The 21199-nt window shown below is 43.0% G+C and overlaps 1 protein-coding gene across 2 annotated transcripts in view; it reads right to left on the bottom strand.

Moving 5' to 3' along the window:
* Positions 1–21199, bottom strand: part of whrnb (whirlin b) — a 55082-nt gene that overhangs the window by 21035 nt on the left and 12848 nt on the right. For both annotated transcript variants that reach the window (XM_040196360.2, XM_040196361.2), the window contains exons 2-5: positions 20629–20805; positions 18397–18522; positions 6333–6595; positions 3270–3306 (exon numbers count right to left, since the gene is read on the bottom strand). In XM_040196360.2, the coding sequence (XP_040052294.2) occupies positions 3270–3306; positions 6333–6595; positions 18397–18522; positions 20629–20805 (603 nt within the window). The remainder of the gene's footprint in view (positions 1–3269; positions 3307–6332; positions 6596–18396; positions 18523–20628; positions 20806–21199) is intronic.

Genomic DNA, 21199 nt, shown 5'->3' with positions numbered 1-21199 from the left:
CTAAGACCCTGTGCAGACGGACTCTAGTTTCATTTTTTACACCTACCCACTTTTTAAATCGCGTGCACATGAACCCAGTGAATCCGATTGACTCCGCTGTAGTACATCCCCCACGCCTGTTGTTGGCGCTTTAAGGTTGCTACAGACAACTGAAGAAGAAGACAGGAGCATGCGTATAAGACATGCGCGCCGTATACAAACGAAAACTCCACAGAAGAAGACGACGACGACGACTGGGTTGGATTGCATTCAATCACGTGATGCAATCACGTGGGGCAATCCGATTAGGTATGCGGATAGCGTGCAGACCAACACCAACAGCAATCGGATTTTGAGTTTACTCACTTTGGACCCCCGATTCGAGGGAGTGCGGATACAGTGTGCGGTTACAGTGCGTTCGTCTGCACGATAGGGCTATCCGGAGACGGGGTTCACCGGGTTCAGGCAAACTAGAGTCCGTCTGCACGGGGTCTAAAGCCAATCATGACTAATTCTGAGGAGGTTCCTCAAAAAAGGTGTGAATTTCTTCGGCCCCAGTCCTAAATCTTATCAAACATATGTTGTAAGCACCTTGGATTTTCCATCAGGTCTGGGACCTCTTTGCCTCCAACTCTTTAGCATAACAAATCCAAGGTGTCGGCGTGGCACAGGGGGTAGAGCGGGTGTGCTGGGAGCCGCAAGGTTGGTGGTTTGAGTCCCGGCTGCCCCATGTCTCAAGTCGAAGTGTGCAAGACACCTAACCCCTAAATGCTCCCCGGGCAAAATGTAAAAAAAAAAAATCCATGGGTTTAAAGTGGAATGTAAGTCGCTTTGGATAAAAGCGTCAGCTAAATGACCCGAATGTGTTAACCCTGTCAATGTATAAATATATCTGTGCTCTCAAACATTGAGAAGACGCTTGCCACTGCCTGTCGATGTATAGCTGTTGCAGACTTCTTCCTTGCAAGAAATAAACAGAAAATACAACTTAGAGACTTATTCACATGAGATTTTATAACCAATTCCCGATTGCATTATAAAATCTTTCACAACAATTTGGTGTCAGAAGTGGCATCGTTTGAAGCTCCATCAGGACTCCGAGGACGTCCAAGAAGAGGCCTCCTCTAAACTGGAGATTCCAAATGTTTTAAATGCATGGTAACAGATTACGAAGACGCAATTATAGAACTTCTTCAGCATGCACCGACACAGCCACGCCAGATGGACCAAAACTTACTAAAGTTGACTCCCCCAATTTTCTCTCGGGAGCAACATGAATTAGGACAAACTAGCAGCATATGTAACCTTGCTTACTTTCTTTTCCTGAATGTAGGTAACACAGTCAGATAAAGCGTTTTTAAACTGTTCAGTCAGGAGTAAGGAACATTTACAGTATTAACAAATATGTTAGACATACAAGGAATTTGACTTGGCGGTTGGTGCATAACATCAGACAAGGCAAGTAGTGCAATAGGAATTTAAATGAAAAATACGTCAAAAAATAAAAAACAGTAAACAGAAAGTGACAGTGAAAGTATGTGTAAGTGTATGTGCATGTGTGTGAAGGGAGTGACCGGTGGAATGTCAGAGTCAGTCAGTGGGGGACCCGAGCACTATTGATGAGCCTGACTGCCGCCGGGAAGAAACTGTGTGGCGGGAGGTCTTGGGCCTGATGGACCTCCTGCCAGATGGAAAGCGCAAAAACTAATTTTGTTCGAGGTGAAAGGGGTCGGTTACAATCTTTCTAGCTTGCCTCAAGGTCCTGGAGAGACAGCAGATTGCAGCCGATCCCCCTCTCTACAGAGCAGATGATACGCTGCAGCCTGCCCTTGTCCTTGGCTGTTGCTGCAGCATACCAGACGGTGATGGAGGAGCAGAGGATGGACTCGATTATGGCCGTGTAGAAGTGCACCATCATCATCATTGGCAGGTTGAATTTCTTCAGCTGCCTCAGGAAGAACAACCTCTGCTGAGCCTTCTTGGAGACGGAGCTGATGTTGAGCATCCACTTGAGGTCCTGGGTGATGATGGAGCCCTGAAACCGGAAGGAATCCGCAGCGGTGATGGGGGAAGGTGGGACTGTGTTCTTCCTAAAATCTACAACCATCTCTGCTGTGTTCAGAGCGCGGAGCTCCAGGTTGTTTTGGCTGCACCGTGTCACCAGATGGTCAGATTCCCACCTGCAGGCGGACTCATCCCCACCAGAGATCAGTCCAATGAGGGTGGTGTCATTTGCAAACTTCAGGAGCTTGACGGACTGATGGCTGGAGGTGCAGCTGTTGTGTACAGGGAGAAGAGCAGAGGGGATAGAACGCAGCCTTGAGGGGAACCGGTGCTGATGGTCCGAGAGGCTGAAACATGCTTCCTCAGCGTCATGTGTTGCTTCTTGTCAGACAGGAAGTCAGTGATCCACACAGGTGGAGTCGGGCACGTGCAGCTGAGAGACTTTGTCCTGCAGCAGAGACGGGATGATGGTGTTGAATGCAGAGGTGAAGTCCACAAACAAGATTCTGGCGTAGGATCCTGGAGAGTCCAGATGCTGCAAGGTGAAGGGCATGTTGACAGCATCGTCTACAGACCTGTTGGCTGTGTAGGCGAAAAGCAGGGAGTCCAAGGGGGGGGGGTCGGTGAGGGTTTTCAAGCATGCTTAATTCCTCAAGGTCCTCCATAGTATCTACCTTTGAAGCATCCGGAGCCAACTTCATGTGAGATTGCCTCTCTTTTTGGAGCAATCTGAACCGCTGGCGTTGAGCTTCCAGTATCATTTCATACATCCCAAGACCAGCACCTTGCTGGAAAAATACACGGCGGAATATTTTCCCTTCCTGTTACATTGGGACTATTCTCATACCTATTTAATCCAAACTCTTTGACTACTGCTCCACCCAAACCCTTTTTCTTTATTCTGGGTGTATTCCCTGTAATACCCAGACTGGGGTGTTTGGTCACAGCTTCTTTTCTGCTGTGTTGTGTTTTCTGTCATTCACCTTGCCTCTCGTTTCAGACACCTCCCTTCCTGTGTCCCGCTGCCCTCGGTGATTGCAAGAACCCCCTTATTGTTCCCACCTGTGTCTCGTTCTCCTGTGTATTTATACTCTGTCAAATGCTTGTTCTGTGCTAGTTCATCTCTATTGTTTTCATGAGCCCACCAGAGTTGTGAAAATCATTTATAATGTATAGATCAAATCACACAATTCAAGGGTCATAAAAAGAAATCAAATGAAGATGTGGCTTCATTTTTCATTTTATGAGTACACCAGTGTAGAATAATGCATGGCTTCCATTCTCACCTTTCCAAATACAGATGTACACTTGGCTGAGGAAGGTCTGCAACAAAAAGGAAAACAATGCTTAGCATGTTTGAGAAACAAATTCTATAAGAGATTATCTTATATGATGTTTTGTAGTCCCTAATTTAGTTTTAAATGAACAGAATTAATTGTTTCCGTGTAAATTTGATTTCTTGTCCTTAGATTCCAAATTCATCCATTAAATTTATTCATTCAAGAACCTGAATTACCATACATATCTGGAAATGTTTGACTATTGACCTTAAGATGGTCTGATTAAGATACAAGCAGTTGCTGTCCGCATCAAACTAGTGGGCATACTAACACGTTAGACCAGAGATCAAAAATGGATTTGTAGTAACTGACTATGTGGTTGTTTCTTGCAGGTTTGAGGTTTGTTCATGAAAAAACTTCATGAAAGTGTGTTATACTCTAATGATAATTAATTTAACTCAGTTGAAATTCAGGATTTAAAGTTTAGTTTGTTCATATACTAACTCATTCAACCCTTGTCAATACTTAACTAAACCAGTAACGTGATGGTGTGAATAAGAGGGTAGGCACTGGAAGCCAGATTGCCTGATTTGTTGTTTAGGCTAACACGTCAAAACCGTACGCACTTGCACGGTCGAAATGAAGAAATTTTCCTCGCTCAGACGCACATGCACACACTTGTAGTTATTACTTCGATCGACAAATAAATAAGACCACAAACAGCATCTGTTAAAGGCAATGTTAGCTTTCACAACAGATTGTCTTTATTGCTTAATTATTCCACATTGGCCAAATATGTTTGTCAGTCAGCATCAGTGTTAATTTCGTCGACGAAAACTTTGACGAAAATGTTTCGTTAACAAACCTTTTTTCCATGACTAAGACGAGACTACGACGTGACAAAAACGATCTTAAAAAATAAAAACTATGACTAAATCTATTCTAACTTTTGTTAACGAGACGAGACGAACATGTTGGTGGTTGACGAAGTCACAATACTTTTCCCCCCTAAATTGGCACGCAGCTGACAGACAACAGACAGGCAAAGTACGGCGGATATTAACGCGTCATGATGACGTCATCCACGAACCCTCATCACATCGGTGCAGCGGTGGTTCTTGTGCACCGACTACAGACCGCGACGACTATTTTACGCTTCGGCGAGTTTGAATGTGCGCTGGCTCAGCGGTCTCGGTTTAGCTGACTGTTAGCAGGCTGAAGCCGCGCTGCTTCAGAGAAACATGAAGACCCGTTTAACAGACTGTCGGACCTTTCTGTTCTGTTCTCTGGCGACGGGAGGCAGCGTTTCCTCGGCTGGATGAGACGGTCCGTTACAGGCTTCTCCAAACACGTCTAACGTAATAAACTCATTGCAGGTTCTGAAGCCTCACGCATTGACCGTGAGACACACGCAACTATAGTTCACACGTCACATCGTGAGAAGACACTGTTAAACCATCTCGGCCCCCGTACGCTCGTTACTAAGCAACGTAGACGCGTGAACACACGTGTGAAATAATGTATTGCACCGATTGTAGGACGTTAAGGGGTCTCTTTTGTTGGGACAAGCAATTTCACCGTGAAAACAATAAAGAACCATGAAGTTTCCGGTGGCCATGTCAAAAGCATTGCAAGTAATGCATGACAAAGACAAAGTGTTGCGTTTAGATCCCTGGTCCTCATGAAGTTGTTGCAAATTTGTTAAATTGCCTTGCAAATAAATGCTTTGCTATTTGTTAAAATCCAAATCCTTTCATGTAATGATTTTTCACATGTCATTTATATTAGCTCACAAACACCCGGGTCAAATTTTATAACCCATTGTGGCCCGCGAGTCAAAAAGTTTGCCGACCCTATAGACCTGTCCTAGGAGGGACATCTGATGGACAACCAAGTACTGCAAGCTAAACTATTATGCAGTTGTAGACACAACACAGGGGGTCCCTGGGCCTGAGAAGGGAAGAAAAGGAGTTTAATATGGCTCTTAAATGTGACTAAAACTAAGAAGGATTAAAATGACTAAATGTGACTAAAACTAATATGCATTTTTCGTCTAAAGACTAAGACTAAATCAAAAAAAGCTGCGAAAATTAACACTGGTCAGCATCAATGAAAACAGATCTGTGAGATCTCTTTGATATGTTTGATACGTAATGTAGATGATTACTGGTAAAGCGTAAAAATACATATACAAATTGATTAAATACAAATATTTAATAAACATTGTTATAAATAAACATATTCATATACAACTGCACGTCACTGAACTAAACACACTGTCCCAGATCTGTAAACCTCTTACGGCTGGCACATGCTGCGTCTGCGTCTTTACGCACCGTTGTTTCGACGCACTGGTTTCAATTCATGGTTCAAAAACGCTTGCGCCGCCAGAACAATAGGTGGAGTAACGTTTTATGTCAAATACGACCTAGAGAGTCTTTGCTTGTAGACGTCGTTGGTTAGTTATTTATCATAGATATTATTGCCCCGTGCATCGCCACTGCTGCTTTTCATCGCGGACACATTTGTCCCATATTTTCCTCCACAACTTTGTGCACCTCTCCACCGGCAAACCGACGTTTGCGGAGATCTCCCTCCATGAATCGGGAGGCCATCCGCACGTCCTTATAGTCCACCAATGACGGGTTGTATAAGTGGTCATATTTACGGATTTTTTCCGACAAAAACAATCTGATCCATTCTCTCTTAAACATTATTCATTTTAATAATTGTGGTATTATAAAAACGGAAATATAAAACTACGTAAAGGATGTAGTTAGCAGACCAATCGCAGCCTTGCGGGCTGCGGGAGGCTTACGTAGCTTTTAACGCAAGCCTAGAAAAATGGGTCGACGCACGCAAGGAGGTGTGAAAAGGCAGGCAAGGGACACGCAAGGGGGTCTTGCGTCTGCATCTCCTTGCGTCTCTCTGAAAACGCAGAAGCATAAGCTAGGCTTTAGGAAGACAAAGATGCACAGATTTGTTATTAATTACAATAGTGTCACTGATAATTACTGATTTTACATGGAAAATAGCCATATACAGCCTAAATTTGTATACTTTACTCACCTTGAACTGCAAGCACTGACACTCGCTTCGATGCCAGCATTGGCATTGGGGTTGGTGACAGAATTTGGGATAGCTGTAGCATTGGTTTCAGGCTGACTGCAGATCCATTTGGTTTCATCCACCACTTTGCGTGCATGAGGCAGACGACCAACATCCCTCACCTTCATCAGTAGCTGGTTTCTTGTTTTCAGGATTTTAACTGCCTCATCATGGGAGATGGTGAGAAAGCTCTGATTGTTGACTTCTATGATCTGGTCACCCACCTGAAACAGACCAATCTAATGAAAGAAGCAGTACATGCTTCTCTTTCCTTAGGGCTCCAGACTGGGACCAACATGGTTACACATGTAAAACAAAAATCTGAGCGTGTGAATTTTTTTTGCAAGTGCATTAATATAATAATTAATGCTATTGCAATGATAATCAAACTTTGTAGGAATGTGCACACATGTAAACTGAAAAAAAAAAGTTTCATTTGGCCATTTGGTCATGAAGAAGTGTCTCTATAGCGCCACCCCGATTGACTTGAAATTTGGCACACAGGTGCTCTTGGTTATGCTTACAAAAAAGTAAATTATGTCATTAAAATGAGCCTTATTGTATTTCCGCCAATTTGAATCTTGTCGAAAGCTCATTTTTTCCAACTCTTCCTAAAGGATGAGTCCAATTCTCACAAAATATTCTGTGGATCATTATTGGTTCAATGTTATCTGAAACCCTATAAGGCTTGTTGATGTCTCATTGTTTTGATAAGATATGGACCAATGGACCAATATGAACCATCTTCTTAGGGGTGTGGCCTAATGTGGCAAGACCCATAACTTCCAAATGACTTGGCCTGCCCTTACCAAATTTGCTGCATATGTCGACATTGCATCCTTAAACATAACCTAATTTTTTTATAATATTTGAAGACTAGGCGGCACTTTCATAAGTTGTGAATATCTACATTTTTAGCCTATTTTCTGCCCATTTTCATCATTCTTTATAAAGTTGTTGAAGACCGAACTAAACCAGATTCTTTTCAAACTTGGCCAGTGTGATCTCGAGACCTTTTGCCTTTGAAAAATACATAGAACTTGAAAAAAAGTTAAACTATGTGAGCATGGTGCTTTGGAAAATTACAAGTCACCATTTAAATTGTGGTTTAAACTCTAAATTATCTAATGTGCTCCAAATTTCTCATAGGTCATGACATTCTTATCCAATCTTAGTCAAAGCGCCACCTATTGGCAACAAGAAGTTACATTTTTTATTTTATACCCTGCTCCTCGCAAATTAATCAGATCCCTCTCAAAAAAATCATGATAATGTTTGCAAAGCGCCATTCCCGATGCCAGCACTGGCATTGGGGTTGGTGACAGAATTTGGGATAGCTGTAGCATTGGTTTCAGGCTGACTGCAGATCCATTTGGTTTCATCCACCACGCGGTTAATGATGACTGACTCGCGGATGCTTTGGCATGCGCAATTGTAGCCATCCGGCCAGTGTCCCGGCGTGCGCGGAGTATCGAGGACCCATCCATCGCTGCTCGCAGCTTCAATTTTATTTGTATACACTCGTTTTTGAGAGTTGCGGCGCAACAAAAGAAAACGTTTAAATCACTCAGTGCAACACGTAGAGGAAAACTTTCCCACTGTACCCAGAAAATGAATGAAATAAAAACAATGATGAAAAAGGGTGCTGATGTTGACAATGTTAATGAAAGTACAAATTAATTTTAAAAGACTGCTGGATGAATTTAAATGAATGAAGGTTCTGACTGGTATGAGCCAAAAATCGCTGATTATGAAATTATTCTGACCGAAGTTGATCAAATAAAAAAAGTTCAGCCTGACCAGAATCTTGTGGATGTTGAGGACAGTGCCTCACAGACTGGCTCAAGGAGTTTTAAAGGATCCAGAAGTTCCAAATCTTTATTCATGGTTTCAGCACACATGAAGATAGCTGCAGACAAAGCTGCTCTGCAGACTAGAGCTAAAGCTCTGAAAAAGAAACCAACTGGAAACAGACAAGCATCAGCTGGGTTTTAAAATGGAATCCCTAGATTTGCAAGCAGATATTGCTGCAGCTGATGCAAGGTTAAAAGCTCTAGATTTGAAAGAGATGAAGCATCAGAATCTGGAAAAGAAATGGAAGAACAAAGAAAGGCATTTGAATAAATAGGAAGTCTGCACGGATAGCAACCATAAAAGATGATGCACACAGACTGGAATGACAAAAGGTTCTGAGCAACCACCAAGGACGGCAAGGGTGACAACTAACCCTCACACGCGCAGAGCTGTTGTCACAGTTTAGGTGGAGTGTGGGGGATGTGGAGCTAATCAGTTCATTCTGTAAACCTGCTGGACACATTCACCTTGTCAGCCCAATCACTCTCACCTGTCTACCCTACTCACTCCCTTCAGTATTTAAACCCCTGTCACTCACTGCCAGATTGTTCTTCCATGCCAACTCTCCAGTGCTTTTTTTCAGACAAATCTCCTGTTGCTGACTCTGCCTGTCCCTCTTTAACCTGCCAGCCCAACTCCCGGCAAACCTACCCACCCTTTGTTTTACCGTTACTCTGCCTGCCGTTTCCAGAGCTTTGAATAAAAGGTCAAAAGGTTCCTGGAGTTGTGTGAGTGCATTTGGGTCCGAACACAAACCGTTACGGCTGTGGTTTCTGATGGACCACGCAGACAAGGCGAAGCTAGTAGCAGAAGTAAACTATAGAGCAGCGATTCCCAAAGTGTGGGCCGTGGCCCCCTGGTGGGCCGTGAAGGTACTGCAGGTGGGCCGCGAGAGGTCATTTACAATAAATAAATAAAGTTTTTTAATTTTTCAAAGTTTGAAATTAATATAAAAATATTTATGATGCGGTACATTAGTTATGTGAAACATTAGTTGATGAAGCACAAACAATTTAAACTAACAGATTAATAAAACGATAAGGCTCTCGCTCGAAACAGCTGCTCTTGTCCGCCTGTCGTTGTTCAACAAATGGGCCCCCTCTTGTAGTATTAAAGTAAATATACCGCATTTTCCGCACTCCAAGGCGCACTTAAAAGGCTTTAATTTTCTAAAAAAATGACAGTGCCTTATAATCCGGAGCGCCATATATATATATATATATATATATAGATCAACCGATTAATCCATATATATATATATATATATGGATCAATTGGTTAATTGGTTGATCCATACTGGTTGTACACGGCGCTCAAGGCGCTCTGCCAAACATGCCAAAGCTCGGTCTACGGCGGCGAGATGCTGAGCGGGCGCTCAAGCGCGTGGGATATGGAGCTTGTTTCAGGGCGCGTTGGAGAAACAAAGCTATCGTTCTCGACGAGCACTTCATGAGATTAAAGAGCGAGAGACGGCGTCCTTTTCTTTACAGTAGCTGAACCATCTTAACGGGGAAAATAAGTTATTCTAAAAGGAGCCAAAGATTTAAGGCGTGGATGGCAAGGGGGCAGCGGGGGTGGACGCACCTCGCAGCATCAATCAGACCCTGAAAGTGTAAGGATGATAAAAATGATGTATTATTGTTGCATTGAATGGGTTAATATACGGTAAAATATACTTAAAATGTTCATAAAAAGGTTAGTTAAAAGGCACTAATGGTCTGTAGAGCAGTGATTCATTGTTCGGTGGTTTAAGTTTCACTTTAAGTTTAGGTATCAGTGCAATCAGATTGATTGCTAATGCCTCATTCAGGGACGATCTGTGAGCGATTGCTAATGCCTCGTTTTGCCTACGAACGGAGCGTGTGGCGTACAGTCGTTCATTACAACTATGGCTGACACTGAGCTGCATCGTGTCCGTGTCGTATGTCATATTTCCTCTTTTACAGGTAAGAACGAGTGTTGTATTAGGGTTGATCAATGTATATATGTGTTTCAATACTGTAAGAAACATGCGGGAGTAGATGTTAATGATGGTAATCATCTAGCAGTCTAAACGTGAAGAAGTGTTCATCTAGTGTAGCGTGCATGCTAGCTGTGTAGCACGTGGCGTAGCCCATGGGCTGGGCTCAAAGCGGGACGTAATAGAACACCGCAAGTGCCGGTTTCTCTGTGTGTATTTGTTTTATATTATAAGGATAAGGTAAAAGTGTTAGTATCGTATAAGCTAAAGAGAGAGTGTTTAATGTGAAAAGGAAAGAGTCTTGTACTTTTTTTTTCAAGGTTATTTTCCCATGTTGTTTTACGATGTTGCAAACATATTTGATATTTTGGTAACTCACTTTAAAGGCTGGTTCAGGTCATTTGAGTAATATGGAGCCATAACTGATCGAATTGTATTTGTCTTAATTGTATAATCTCTTAAAAAGACATTACCGCAAAGGGAAAATAACATGTTTAAGTGCGATACTGAGTGTATAAATGTGTTATTATGCTTTTCATGTTCATTACAACCATGGCCGACACTGAGCTGCATCGTGTCCGTGTCGTATGTCATATTTCCTCTTTTACAGGGGCGTAACAAAAGCACCGTGTCCACCTTACTGTCAAAAAGAACAACAGCGAGCGTGTAGAAAACTTCTCCTCGCGAGCAACGAAGTTCACGTTTCGCAAGGGAGCAAATACCTCGCGGAGACAAACTTTTGCTCGCGCGAGACTGACTTTTGCTCGCGGATGTTTGATTTTGGTAAAATTCTTAAGGTCATTTAATCATTATGTTTTGATCAGAGTTGTGATTAAAGGTTTTCAGATTTCAAATTGGGCCGCGGCATTCTTGAGTTTGGGAACCGCTGCTTTAGAGCCTAGAGCTTGTGTTTGTGAGCATAGATCTCACGAACATTATAGAAAGACAGACAGACTTCGTTAGACCTGTTTGTGATACAGCAGAATGAATCTAAACTCCCACGACGGGGGGGTTGCCGATGTTTGACGGCAACCCTCTCACTTTCAGGCTACTCATGCTTCGGTGAGTTTGAGTGCGCGCTTCCTTAGTTTAGCTCAGCTGTCTCAGTTTAACTGTTATCAGAAATGACCGTATGAGAAAGGCTTTGCTGCGTGACAGTGAATTAACCCTGAACAAAGCTATTATAATCTGCCGCATATATGAAATGAGACTTAAACCTCAAGCAGGTACATGACCGGCCAGTCAAGATGAAGGTTGGTACGGGTGCAAAGTGCAATGTAATGTCAATAGACACTTTCCGACAGCTCGCTAATGGCAATCGACCAGTGGAACACAGTAAAGACATCAATCTAGTGGCCTATGGAGGCAGCAAGATCGAGACTGTAGGCTTGGCTAGACTGCCTTGTTGTCCAGATGGACAGCAACACACACTGCCCTTTTTCATAGTGGATAGAGACGTAGTGCTACTATTGGGATTTCATGCATGTGTGCACTTCGGAATTGTCACAATGGGCCCACAGCATTTCATTCCACCTTATTTTATTACTTGTGCACTGTTGTCTTGTCTGTCTACTGTCGCGCACTAATCGCCAAGACAAATTCCTTGTATGTTTGACATATTTTGGCTAATAAATGTTTCCTGATTCCTGATTCCTGACACGTTTATCAGGTCAGCACCGAGAGCAATGCCGAATTCACTGAATAGATCCGCGTACAATACAAAGATGTGTTCATTGACGAGCTTGGAAAACTCAGCATCACATACTCCATGACACTGGATCCAGCTGTGCATCCGGTAGTTCGTCCAGCACACCGTATCCCGGTGGCAATGCAAGCGCGGGTCAAAGCTGATCTCAACAGAATGCAGAACAAATCAGAAATCAGGAAACATTTATTGCCAAAATATGTCATACATACAAGGAATTTGACTTGGCGGTTGGTGCGTGACAGTAGACAAAAAGACAGCAGTGCACAAGTAATAAAATTAAATTAAAGCTGCAAGCAGCGATGAACGGGCCTTCGCCTCCCCTTGCATGTCGGGGGGGCAGCGCTCAGCCGGACCCGCGGTCAAAAAGACAAGAAAAATCAGTGATGGGTTTGGGAATTGAACGGGTCTGTGGCTTCATAAACAGAAGACGTGAAGACTCTCTGCGATCCTGATGTCATCAAAGAGCTCCTTCCATCATTTAGGAGCCCGGACAGCAAAGGGTCGTGATCTTGTTAAGTGTTTTGCTCTCAGTGGGGGAGGAACAAGCCATTTGGCAGATGCAGAGCGGCGTTTGCAGGTTAGGATGTAGGGTTTGACCATTTCCTGGATGTAGACTGGAATCGATCATTTCATAGCATGTTACGTTAAGTGGATGCGGGCAACCACTGGTAGCCAATGAAGAGCGCGGAGTAGTGTGGGAGAATTTAAGCAGGTTAAAGGCCAGTTGAGCTGCTGCATTCTGGGCTGCAGAGGTCGTAGAGCTGTAGGAGGGAGACCTGCCAGGAGATAGTTTATGAATAAGTGTAGGGGGCAGTATCAAGCCAAAATGCTGTTTGGAAGCATTGAAATCATATGAAGTAACTACATCTTTAACTGTAAATGTGTTTAGTAAAGATTGGAGCATATTTAGTCCCTCAAAAGGACTTCTGCTTTGACCTTGAAGAACAGGTTCCCACAGCAACAGCGTAACACAAAAGGTTTTTAATAACTTTTAATCACCATGGCATAGGGATGGTTTAGTCAACATTTGAAGTGGCTGTGACAAAGTTGCATAGAGGAGTTATAGCTTCTAGAAAGTGAGAAAAATGGAGCGAATATTCACACAAAAAATGACTGACTTCCTGTTCAATTTAGAGCATGGTCCCATTATACATATATCCAAAAATTGTCTTTAGTGTAGGTCAAACAGGGCGCAGGGGGCTACTTTATTGAAAACTGCCAGAGGGCGCTATGGAGGCGTGAGCATTTTTGAATCAAAACTCCACATCAGCTCTTTAATGTCATCACATAGGACGCTGACAGAAGTTTTCAAGAGTTTTTGAGTTTAGGCTAGGAGATACACATTAAAGTGTAAAACTTTTGCATTTAGCTAAGCCAATAGGTGGCGCTATAATTTTTTGAAAATCACTGCATGGGAATACTTTAAAGCGTTTAATAGCATCATGAATTAGAAATTTCGGCCAGAAATAAAAATGTTCCTTTGAGTTATAACATTTTACGTTTCGAAATCGACCAAAATGGACGCCAGGTCACGCCCTGGTAGTTTCACGAAAACTCTTCATTTTAATAACGTTTGACCATCCAGTTGTAAGGATCGATTTTCCCGAAAATGAAGTGGATCGGTTTAAACTCTCGGAGGAGTTCGTTCGTTTGTAAATCTAAAATGCGATGGAAATCACAAAAAACAAGCAATTTCAGAGAACGACTGCAGCGCCCCCTAAAGCTCAAATATTCCAAAAAAATCAGGGTATGCTCAGGGACTCAATGTGAACATGTCCTAGAGATTTGGTGAGGACAACCCAAATACTTTTGAAGTTATGGGTATTTCACGTTTAGGCCACACCCCCTACAACCTTTATTGGTCCATAACTTCGAAACCCAATGAGATATCAAAAAGCTTTTAATAACTTCTGGTGACAGGGAGCCAATGATTCCCTGAAATTTTCGTGAAAATCGGAGCCAGCGTCTAGGAGGAGTTCGCAAAAACGAAACGGAAAATTGTGCTAGGCGCATTTACATACCATAATTGACTTTTTTGTAGAGCATATCCAAGAGCACCTGTGTGCAAAATTGCAAGTCAATCGGTGAAAGTGGGCAAAAATTTCCCCAGAGGGTGCTAGAGAGCAATTTTTGTATCCCCAAATGCGCAACCCAAAGAATATCGAAATGTTTTGAATATGATGAAGGCCTAAAAAGTGCGATTAAAGTGGAGAAATAATAAGAAAAAGAATTCTTCGAAATCGTCGTGGCGCAGGGGGTAGAGCGGATGCACTGGGAACCGCAACGTTGGTGGTTCGAGCCCCGGCTGCTCCATGTCCCATGTTGAAGTGTCCCTGAGCAAGACACCTAATTGGTGACTTGGTATCAGAAACAACCGACGTAACGTGTGGAGTCCCCCAAGGTTCGATCTTAGGGCCGACTTTATTCAACATCTACATACTCCCACTAGGACAAATCATGCAAAAAAATAAAATTGGCCACTATTGCTACGCTAATGACACCCAAATCTATGTAGCGCTATCACCAAACGACTATCGCCCCATAGATCTTCTGTGCCAGTGCATTGAGCAAATCAAAGACTGGATGTGTCAAAATTTCCTACAACTAAATGAAGACAAAACTGAGATCATTGTATTTGGTGCTAAAAAAGAAAGGTTTAAAGTAACCCAACACCTTCACTCTCTGTCCCTGAAAACATCAAATAAAGCCAGAAACCTGGGGGTTATTATGGATTCAGATTTACACTTGAAGACTCACATCAAATCAGTAACAAAATCGGCCTACTACCACCTCAAAAATGTAGCACGACTTAGAGGGCTCATGTCAGCTCAAGACTTAGAAACACTTGTACATGCCTTTATAACTAGTAGGCTAGACTATTGTAATGGTCTCCTTGCAGGTCTTCCAAAAAAAAATGTCAGGCAGGTCCAGCTTGTTCAGAACGCTGCTGCTAGAGTTCTAACAAAGACCAAAAAATGTGAGCACATTACACCAATTCTTAAATCCTTACATTGGCTCCCAGTATGTCAGAGAATTAATTTCAAAATCCTACTGCTCACATATAAATCACTACATGGTTTAGGGCCAAAGTATATCACTGATATGCTTCCACTACATAAGCCTTCAATATCACTAAGATCTTCTGACACCAATCTGTTAGTGATTCCCAGAGTAAATACAAATCATGGGAAAGCGTCATTTAGTTACTACGCAACAAACAGCTGGAATAAACTTCCTGAAGATTTAAGACTTGCCCCAACTCTGACCACGTTTAAAACAAGACTGAAAACTTTTATGTTCAGCTTCGCCTTCTGCTAAATTTTACCTACTTTGCACTTTTAACCTCTGCCTTTAATTAAACAATTTAAATAAGATTTTAATTTATAATTTTATTTGCTGTTTTTAATTGTCTTTTAATTCCTGCATTTTATTTCACTTTATTGTATGAAATGTTATGACGTGAAGCACTTTGAGTCTGCCTTGTGTATGAAAAGCGCTATACAAATAAACTTGCCTTGCCTTGCCTAACCCCTAATTGCTCCCTGGGCAAAATGTAAAAAAGCCATGGGTTTAAAGTGGCTTTGGATAAAAGCGTCAGCTAAATGACCTGTAATGTAATGTAATGTAATGTAATGAAACACAATAGGGCTTTCGCCCGACTTGCAGTCAGTTCAGGCCCTAATAAAATGAAATGCTAATGCTATGTGTTAGTAGAATGAGGCTATGGGTTAGTTTAAAATAAGAGAATTTAAGTTAAAAATTAAAGTTAAAAGTTAAAAATATTTAAAGAAATTCAAAAATAAAGTGCACTAGCAAACAAGTGACAAAAGTGACAAGTGAAAAATGACAAAGTGACGTGTGTAGAATGAAAGAAAGTGACTGGTATAATGTCAGAGTCAGTCAGTGGGGGACCGGGCTCTGATGATGATGATGATGATTTGATGAGCCCAACTGCAGATGGGAAGAAACTGTTTGTGTGGCGGGTGGTCTTACTCCTGATGGAAGGGGCACAAACCGGTTTTGTCCGGGGTCAAAGGGGTCGGCTACGATCTTTTTAGCTCGCTTCAGAGACCTAGAAGTGAACAAGTCCTGCAGGGACGGCAGATTGCAGCCGATCACCCTCTCTGCAGAGCGGTGCAGCTACGCTGCAGCCTGCCCTTGGGCTTGGCTGTGGCTGCAGCGTACCAGACGGTGATGGAGGAGCAGAGGATGACTCGATGAAGTGCACCATCATAGTCTTTGGCAGGTTGAATTTCTTCAGCTGCCTCAGGAAGAACAACCTCTGCCGAGTTCTCTTCGTGATAGAGCTGATGTTCAGCTCCCACTTGAGGTCCTGGGTGATGATGATGGAGCCCAGGAAACGGATGGAGTTTGTCCTGCAGCAGAGACAGGATGATGGTGTTGAAGGCAGAGCTGAAGTCCACAAACAGGATCCTGGCGTAGGTTCCTGGGGAGTCCAGATGCTGGAGGATGTAGTGGAGGGCCATGTTGACAGCATCGTCCACAGACCTGTTGGCTCTGTAAGCGAACTGCAGGGGGTCCAGGAGGGGGTCAATGAGGGTCTTCAGGTGTTACAGGACTAGCCGTTCAAAAGACTTCATGACTACAGAGGTCAGGGCGATAATATGGAAGTAAATCTGTGTCATCGGATTTTGAAAGAAAAAGGTGATTGAATTTCTAGCACTGAATATTTATGCATTGAAATCATGTATCTGAATGTTTTTCAACGTGAAAATCAGGGCTGTAGTGGAGGGTAAATGCACGTAAACGCAGTTTACGCACCTCTAGAATTTTGGAAAAGCGTTTACGCACCTATAGATAGCGTTAACGCACCTCAAAGTTCCCTGCGCCTTGTATTCTTCCGTTGGAATAATCCGAAATAAACTCGGTATAATTTTAAAACAGCTAAGACTACGTTTCCTATTGTTGAACATATAAACGCCGTAGTCTGAATCATTTTCATCTGCGCTGTATTACGGTCTGTGACCATCCAATCAGTTCCTTGCGGCTGCAGCAGCGACACCAATCAGGATCCAGGAGGTGTGTAAACACATACACGTTGTGGATCAGCCCAGTGGTCCCCAACCTTTCTTACCTCACGGACCGGTTTCATGTCAGACAATATTTCGCGAACCAGTCGAGAAGGTCGGGGGGTAGTAGTCGCGCGCTCTGTGTTCGCAAAAATGTCAAGAAAAACGCCTGATGACGCGTAGATTAGAAAACAAGTCAGTTCTCAATGTGAAAAAAACCCTGCTGTATAGGCTATTTATGATGACATAGGTAGTACATGAGTGTTCCTTTAACTTATGTTGTCAGTGTAATTGACAGGCTGCTTAACTGGTTAACTCTTAAATTCAACATATTTTTTCAGGCAGTGAGAGGACAGGCAATGATGCCGAGAGCACAGGGAGAGGAGAAACACCAGGTCCAATAGAGAGAGGAGAAGCACAGAGGAGCCATGAACCCCAGAACGCGTGTTCTGGGGTTCATGGCTCCTCTGTCCGAAACACTGTATGCTTTGGTATTCTCATTGTTAACTTAAATACTACATTTTCTCACTTTTTCATGTATACACTGAGATTTCACACTTATTTGGCCATGGAAATTGTGTTTGAAGTCATGGAAAAGTCATGGAAATCCACTGGTCAAAATGTGTATTAACCCTGACAGGGCGGACAGGCCACAGGGCATCTGTAAAGCCATGGATGCTTTCTCCAAGCCTTGTGCTTTCTGTAAAGGAGATCATGTGATGGAGACATGTGAAATAATAACAAAGATTCCCCACAAGGAGAAAGTTGAGCTGCTAAAGAAACATGGACTCTGCTTTGCCTGCTTGGTCAAAGGTCATGCGAGTAAAGCATACAAGAAACGTCTCATGTGTTGTTCCTGTGAGAAGAAACACCCCATAAGCCAGTAGCTATGAGGGATTCAGACTCCCGGAGCAATTGCACCTTATGCCTGCCTCCTTTTGAACCTCAATCAGAGGCAGGGCTGAAGTGGCTGTCAGCAAAGAGTTTTTCTCCTTTCCATCGCAACAGCAAAACAGGTGAGAGAGCTGCAAACCCTCCCGGTGGGCAAAACATGATTGGCATAACTCTGATGGCTTGTTTGTCACCTGTGCTGCAGCCTCATGCACATTCATTTTGGTTCTTTGCATGAAATTATTTTGTAATTCTTGCTAAACAGCAAAACCGTAAATGGAATTCAATTACAAAAAAATATATAATAAAACATTTTGCAAAAAAAACCCTATAGTGTAGTCTGTAAATACTCAAACAGGTTTTGAGTATGGGTTTAAGTGTAATGGCTATGAACATCAGCCTCTATTTATGGTTTGGTAATTTGCCCTGGATCCCAGGGTTGTGCCCAGTTATTATTTTTATTTGTGAATTATGTTATTAACAATAATACTTGTATTGATGCCAATAATTTAGTTTTTATACATATAACAAAAACATGCTGCAAGTCGTACTCAATGCTATTAACAGCTTGGGTTAATGTACCTTTAGTGCACCAGCATCTGCAGCAGATCCAGGATCAACTCCAGTGATATAAATCCCCAGTCCATACTCCGCACCACCTCTGATCATTAGGCCCAGGGAGCGACCACTGTCCATATTTAGACTTGCCTGCAGGTGAAGATATGACATTCAGATCACTCAGTGTTGAGTGTAAACTCCACAATGTATGTATGTATGTTATAGAAATAGTGCACCAACGTGAAATAAGCAACAAGGCAAACTCCCGGGGAGTCGAGTGCGGCCCGCAGGATGACTTTGTGTCTTTCGGTAATTCTAACAATAGCAAACTGCATTTCTATAAAAGTAGCTGCTATTCCTAATCAGTCCACTGATGCCACACCCTGAGCACATGCATTCGATCAGGGGGATCAAGTCGTTCACCAAGGCAGTGCTGGTAAATCACTTGACAATGGAAAGAAAATCACGTCAGGTCACAACGCATGTGAGGTCAACTGCGTGAGCAAACCAAATCTTGCTTACTACAGGATGAATTTAGCTTCATTCAAGTGTAAGGTAATGACCAAGAATATATGTGATAACTTAGTTGTGACGGTTCCCTCCCTCCTGACAGACGGGCGTCTCGTTGTGTTTTTAATTTGTTTTGCGCACACAGTATGCAGTGTTGTTGTTATGTTTGGTTACCGCTACTGCTATTATTATTCAAGCAAACTGCCCAAGCGAGGGTGGTGGGCCGGGCCGGAACTTTTCCATTTTCTCTATGAATTCATTGATGTCCTGAATGGTATCCTAATAATAGTGTAGTAGCCTACATAGGATAACAATGAAATTAATATACGACATAATATGAATATATAAATATATATAAATAAAATGAGGCGGGTGACCAATAGCGACAGATCTGCCAACCAATCACGAGTGATTGAAAGTTGTGGTTTCATCCAATCATGAGCAAGGAAACTCAAGCCTGGTCTGCCCAGGTGTGGTTTTGCTGCCAAGCACGAGTGATTTTATTTGTTAGAAAGTTGTGGTTTCATCCAATAAGGAGTAAGGATATTCAAGCCCACTCGGCTCGGCCACCCGCGGTTTCGCTGCATTCATATGCTAATTAGGGCCATTCGCACCTCCGCCAGCTCTCCACATACGTCATGGTTCGTTTCCGACAATTTGTGGCACAGACAAACGCGACGTGCGCGGGTTGCGAATTGTCGGAAACTGTCAGAAATTAGGGACATTTCCGGGCGTTACGGGGACGAAAATCTCACTTTTCATGCAGTGGAAAGCACTGCTCAATCACAGATTTGCGTCGCTCCAGTCACATTGCGTCTGTGACTTTGCATGTGATCCTGTGGCGCGAAATGCTTGCATAGCGTTTGGTTTGGACGGCAGTGGTGGAATGGTAAGATTGAGATTAGGCTCCTCTGTAAACAGCACACCTTCAACGTTACCCAGGACATCGTTAGATGTATGACCTAGAAACGGATATAGTGGACTCAGAGGGTTTAAGCAAGTCCACAGGACGCCGACCTGTTTGAAAGTCCAGGGTGCACTGGTCAGGTCCCTATTCGGAGATGGAGACTCGGAAACTGGCACCCTGTGTCTCTGCTGTGTGTGGATTACGAGTTCCTGTCCGAAGTCGCGAAATAACGTGCGGAGGCTGGTTTAACTGCAATCTCTTTTGGGCCTGGCCCCGGCCCAGCCGAGACATGAAGACAGAGGACGTGCAGTAAAAGATTTGATGATAAATGCATATACACTAAGCCCAATTAAGTATATTTATTATTTTTAACACGTCCCTGGTTTTCATTCAGTAGGGGCCAATATTGACCCTGAAATAATATGTAAATTTCCTACCTTGATTAAGCTCTCTGATAACATCATGACCACAGAGAGCCTTTACATTTTCTGCCGCAAACTAAAGACTTACCTCTTCAGACTATACCTTGACTAAAAACACAAACTAATTGTAGTGACAGATTTTCTTGGCCACTCTGCAGGGTGCGGGAGAAGATCCTGTTCCTCACTCGCTCACACAAAGATTACAAGTCTTTTTGTTTTCTTTGGGTGAAGTTCCAGTTTATTAATTATATATTTTATAAAACACAACTCCATCTATATTCCGTTCTTGCTCTCGCTGTGCATCCTGGTAGCGTGGCTCATGCATCATTACCCCCACTAATTACACCTTTGCCCTCATATGTAGACTGTGTCACACTGCCACCCGTGGCCAACCTGAGATTAACGCATTGTTCTTACCGTCCTCTCCAACATGCTATGCCCTTGCCTCTGGTTGGCCTCCTGGCTGTCAGGTGGCGGTGAGACTCTCCGACCCACAGGATCCACCCAACTGTACAAGTGATTGGTGATGTAGCCTCCAGGGATCCGACCCATGGAACACAGTGAAATGGTCAGCTTATTGCATCCCTTCAGCACCTGCGTCACAAGAAGAGGGTTATGTTTTGTTATTAAAGTGTTACAAACACCAGACCAATCGCACCACACAGCGAATATTTGTATACTTGTGAGGCCAAAATGGAATAACCTTCATGGAAGATAATTGTGCCCTTGGACATCATACCAATGATGGCTGTGTCTTGACATATTAAGCCACAGCCCTTAGAGGTTCGTTGGCCCATACCTTATACAAACAATGAGATATCAACAAGCTTTTATTGATTTCTGATAATATTTGAGGAAGCAGCCGTTTCCCCTCAATTCTTTCTTTGACGCCCTCACAGTTCTTCTGAACTACGGCCTCTTGTCCAAGATGTATTCTCAGGTATTTAAAACCATCTGCCAGGCTCTGGGGTAGGACTGGGAGGCTGTC

This window comes from Gasterosteus aculeatus, chromosome 13 (genome assembly GCF_964276395.1).
Source record: "Gasterosteus aculeatus chromosome 13, fGasAcu3.hap1.1, whole genome shotgun sequence".
NCBI classification, from domain to species: domain Eukaryota; kingdom Metazoa; phylum Chordata; class Actinopteri; order Perciformes; family Gasterosteidae; genus Gasterosteus; species Gasterosteus aculeatus.
The sequence above is the reverse complement of the archived record's forward strand: the minus strand, read 5'-3'. Positions and strand labels throughout refer to the sequence as shown.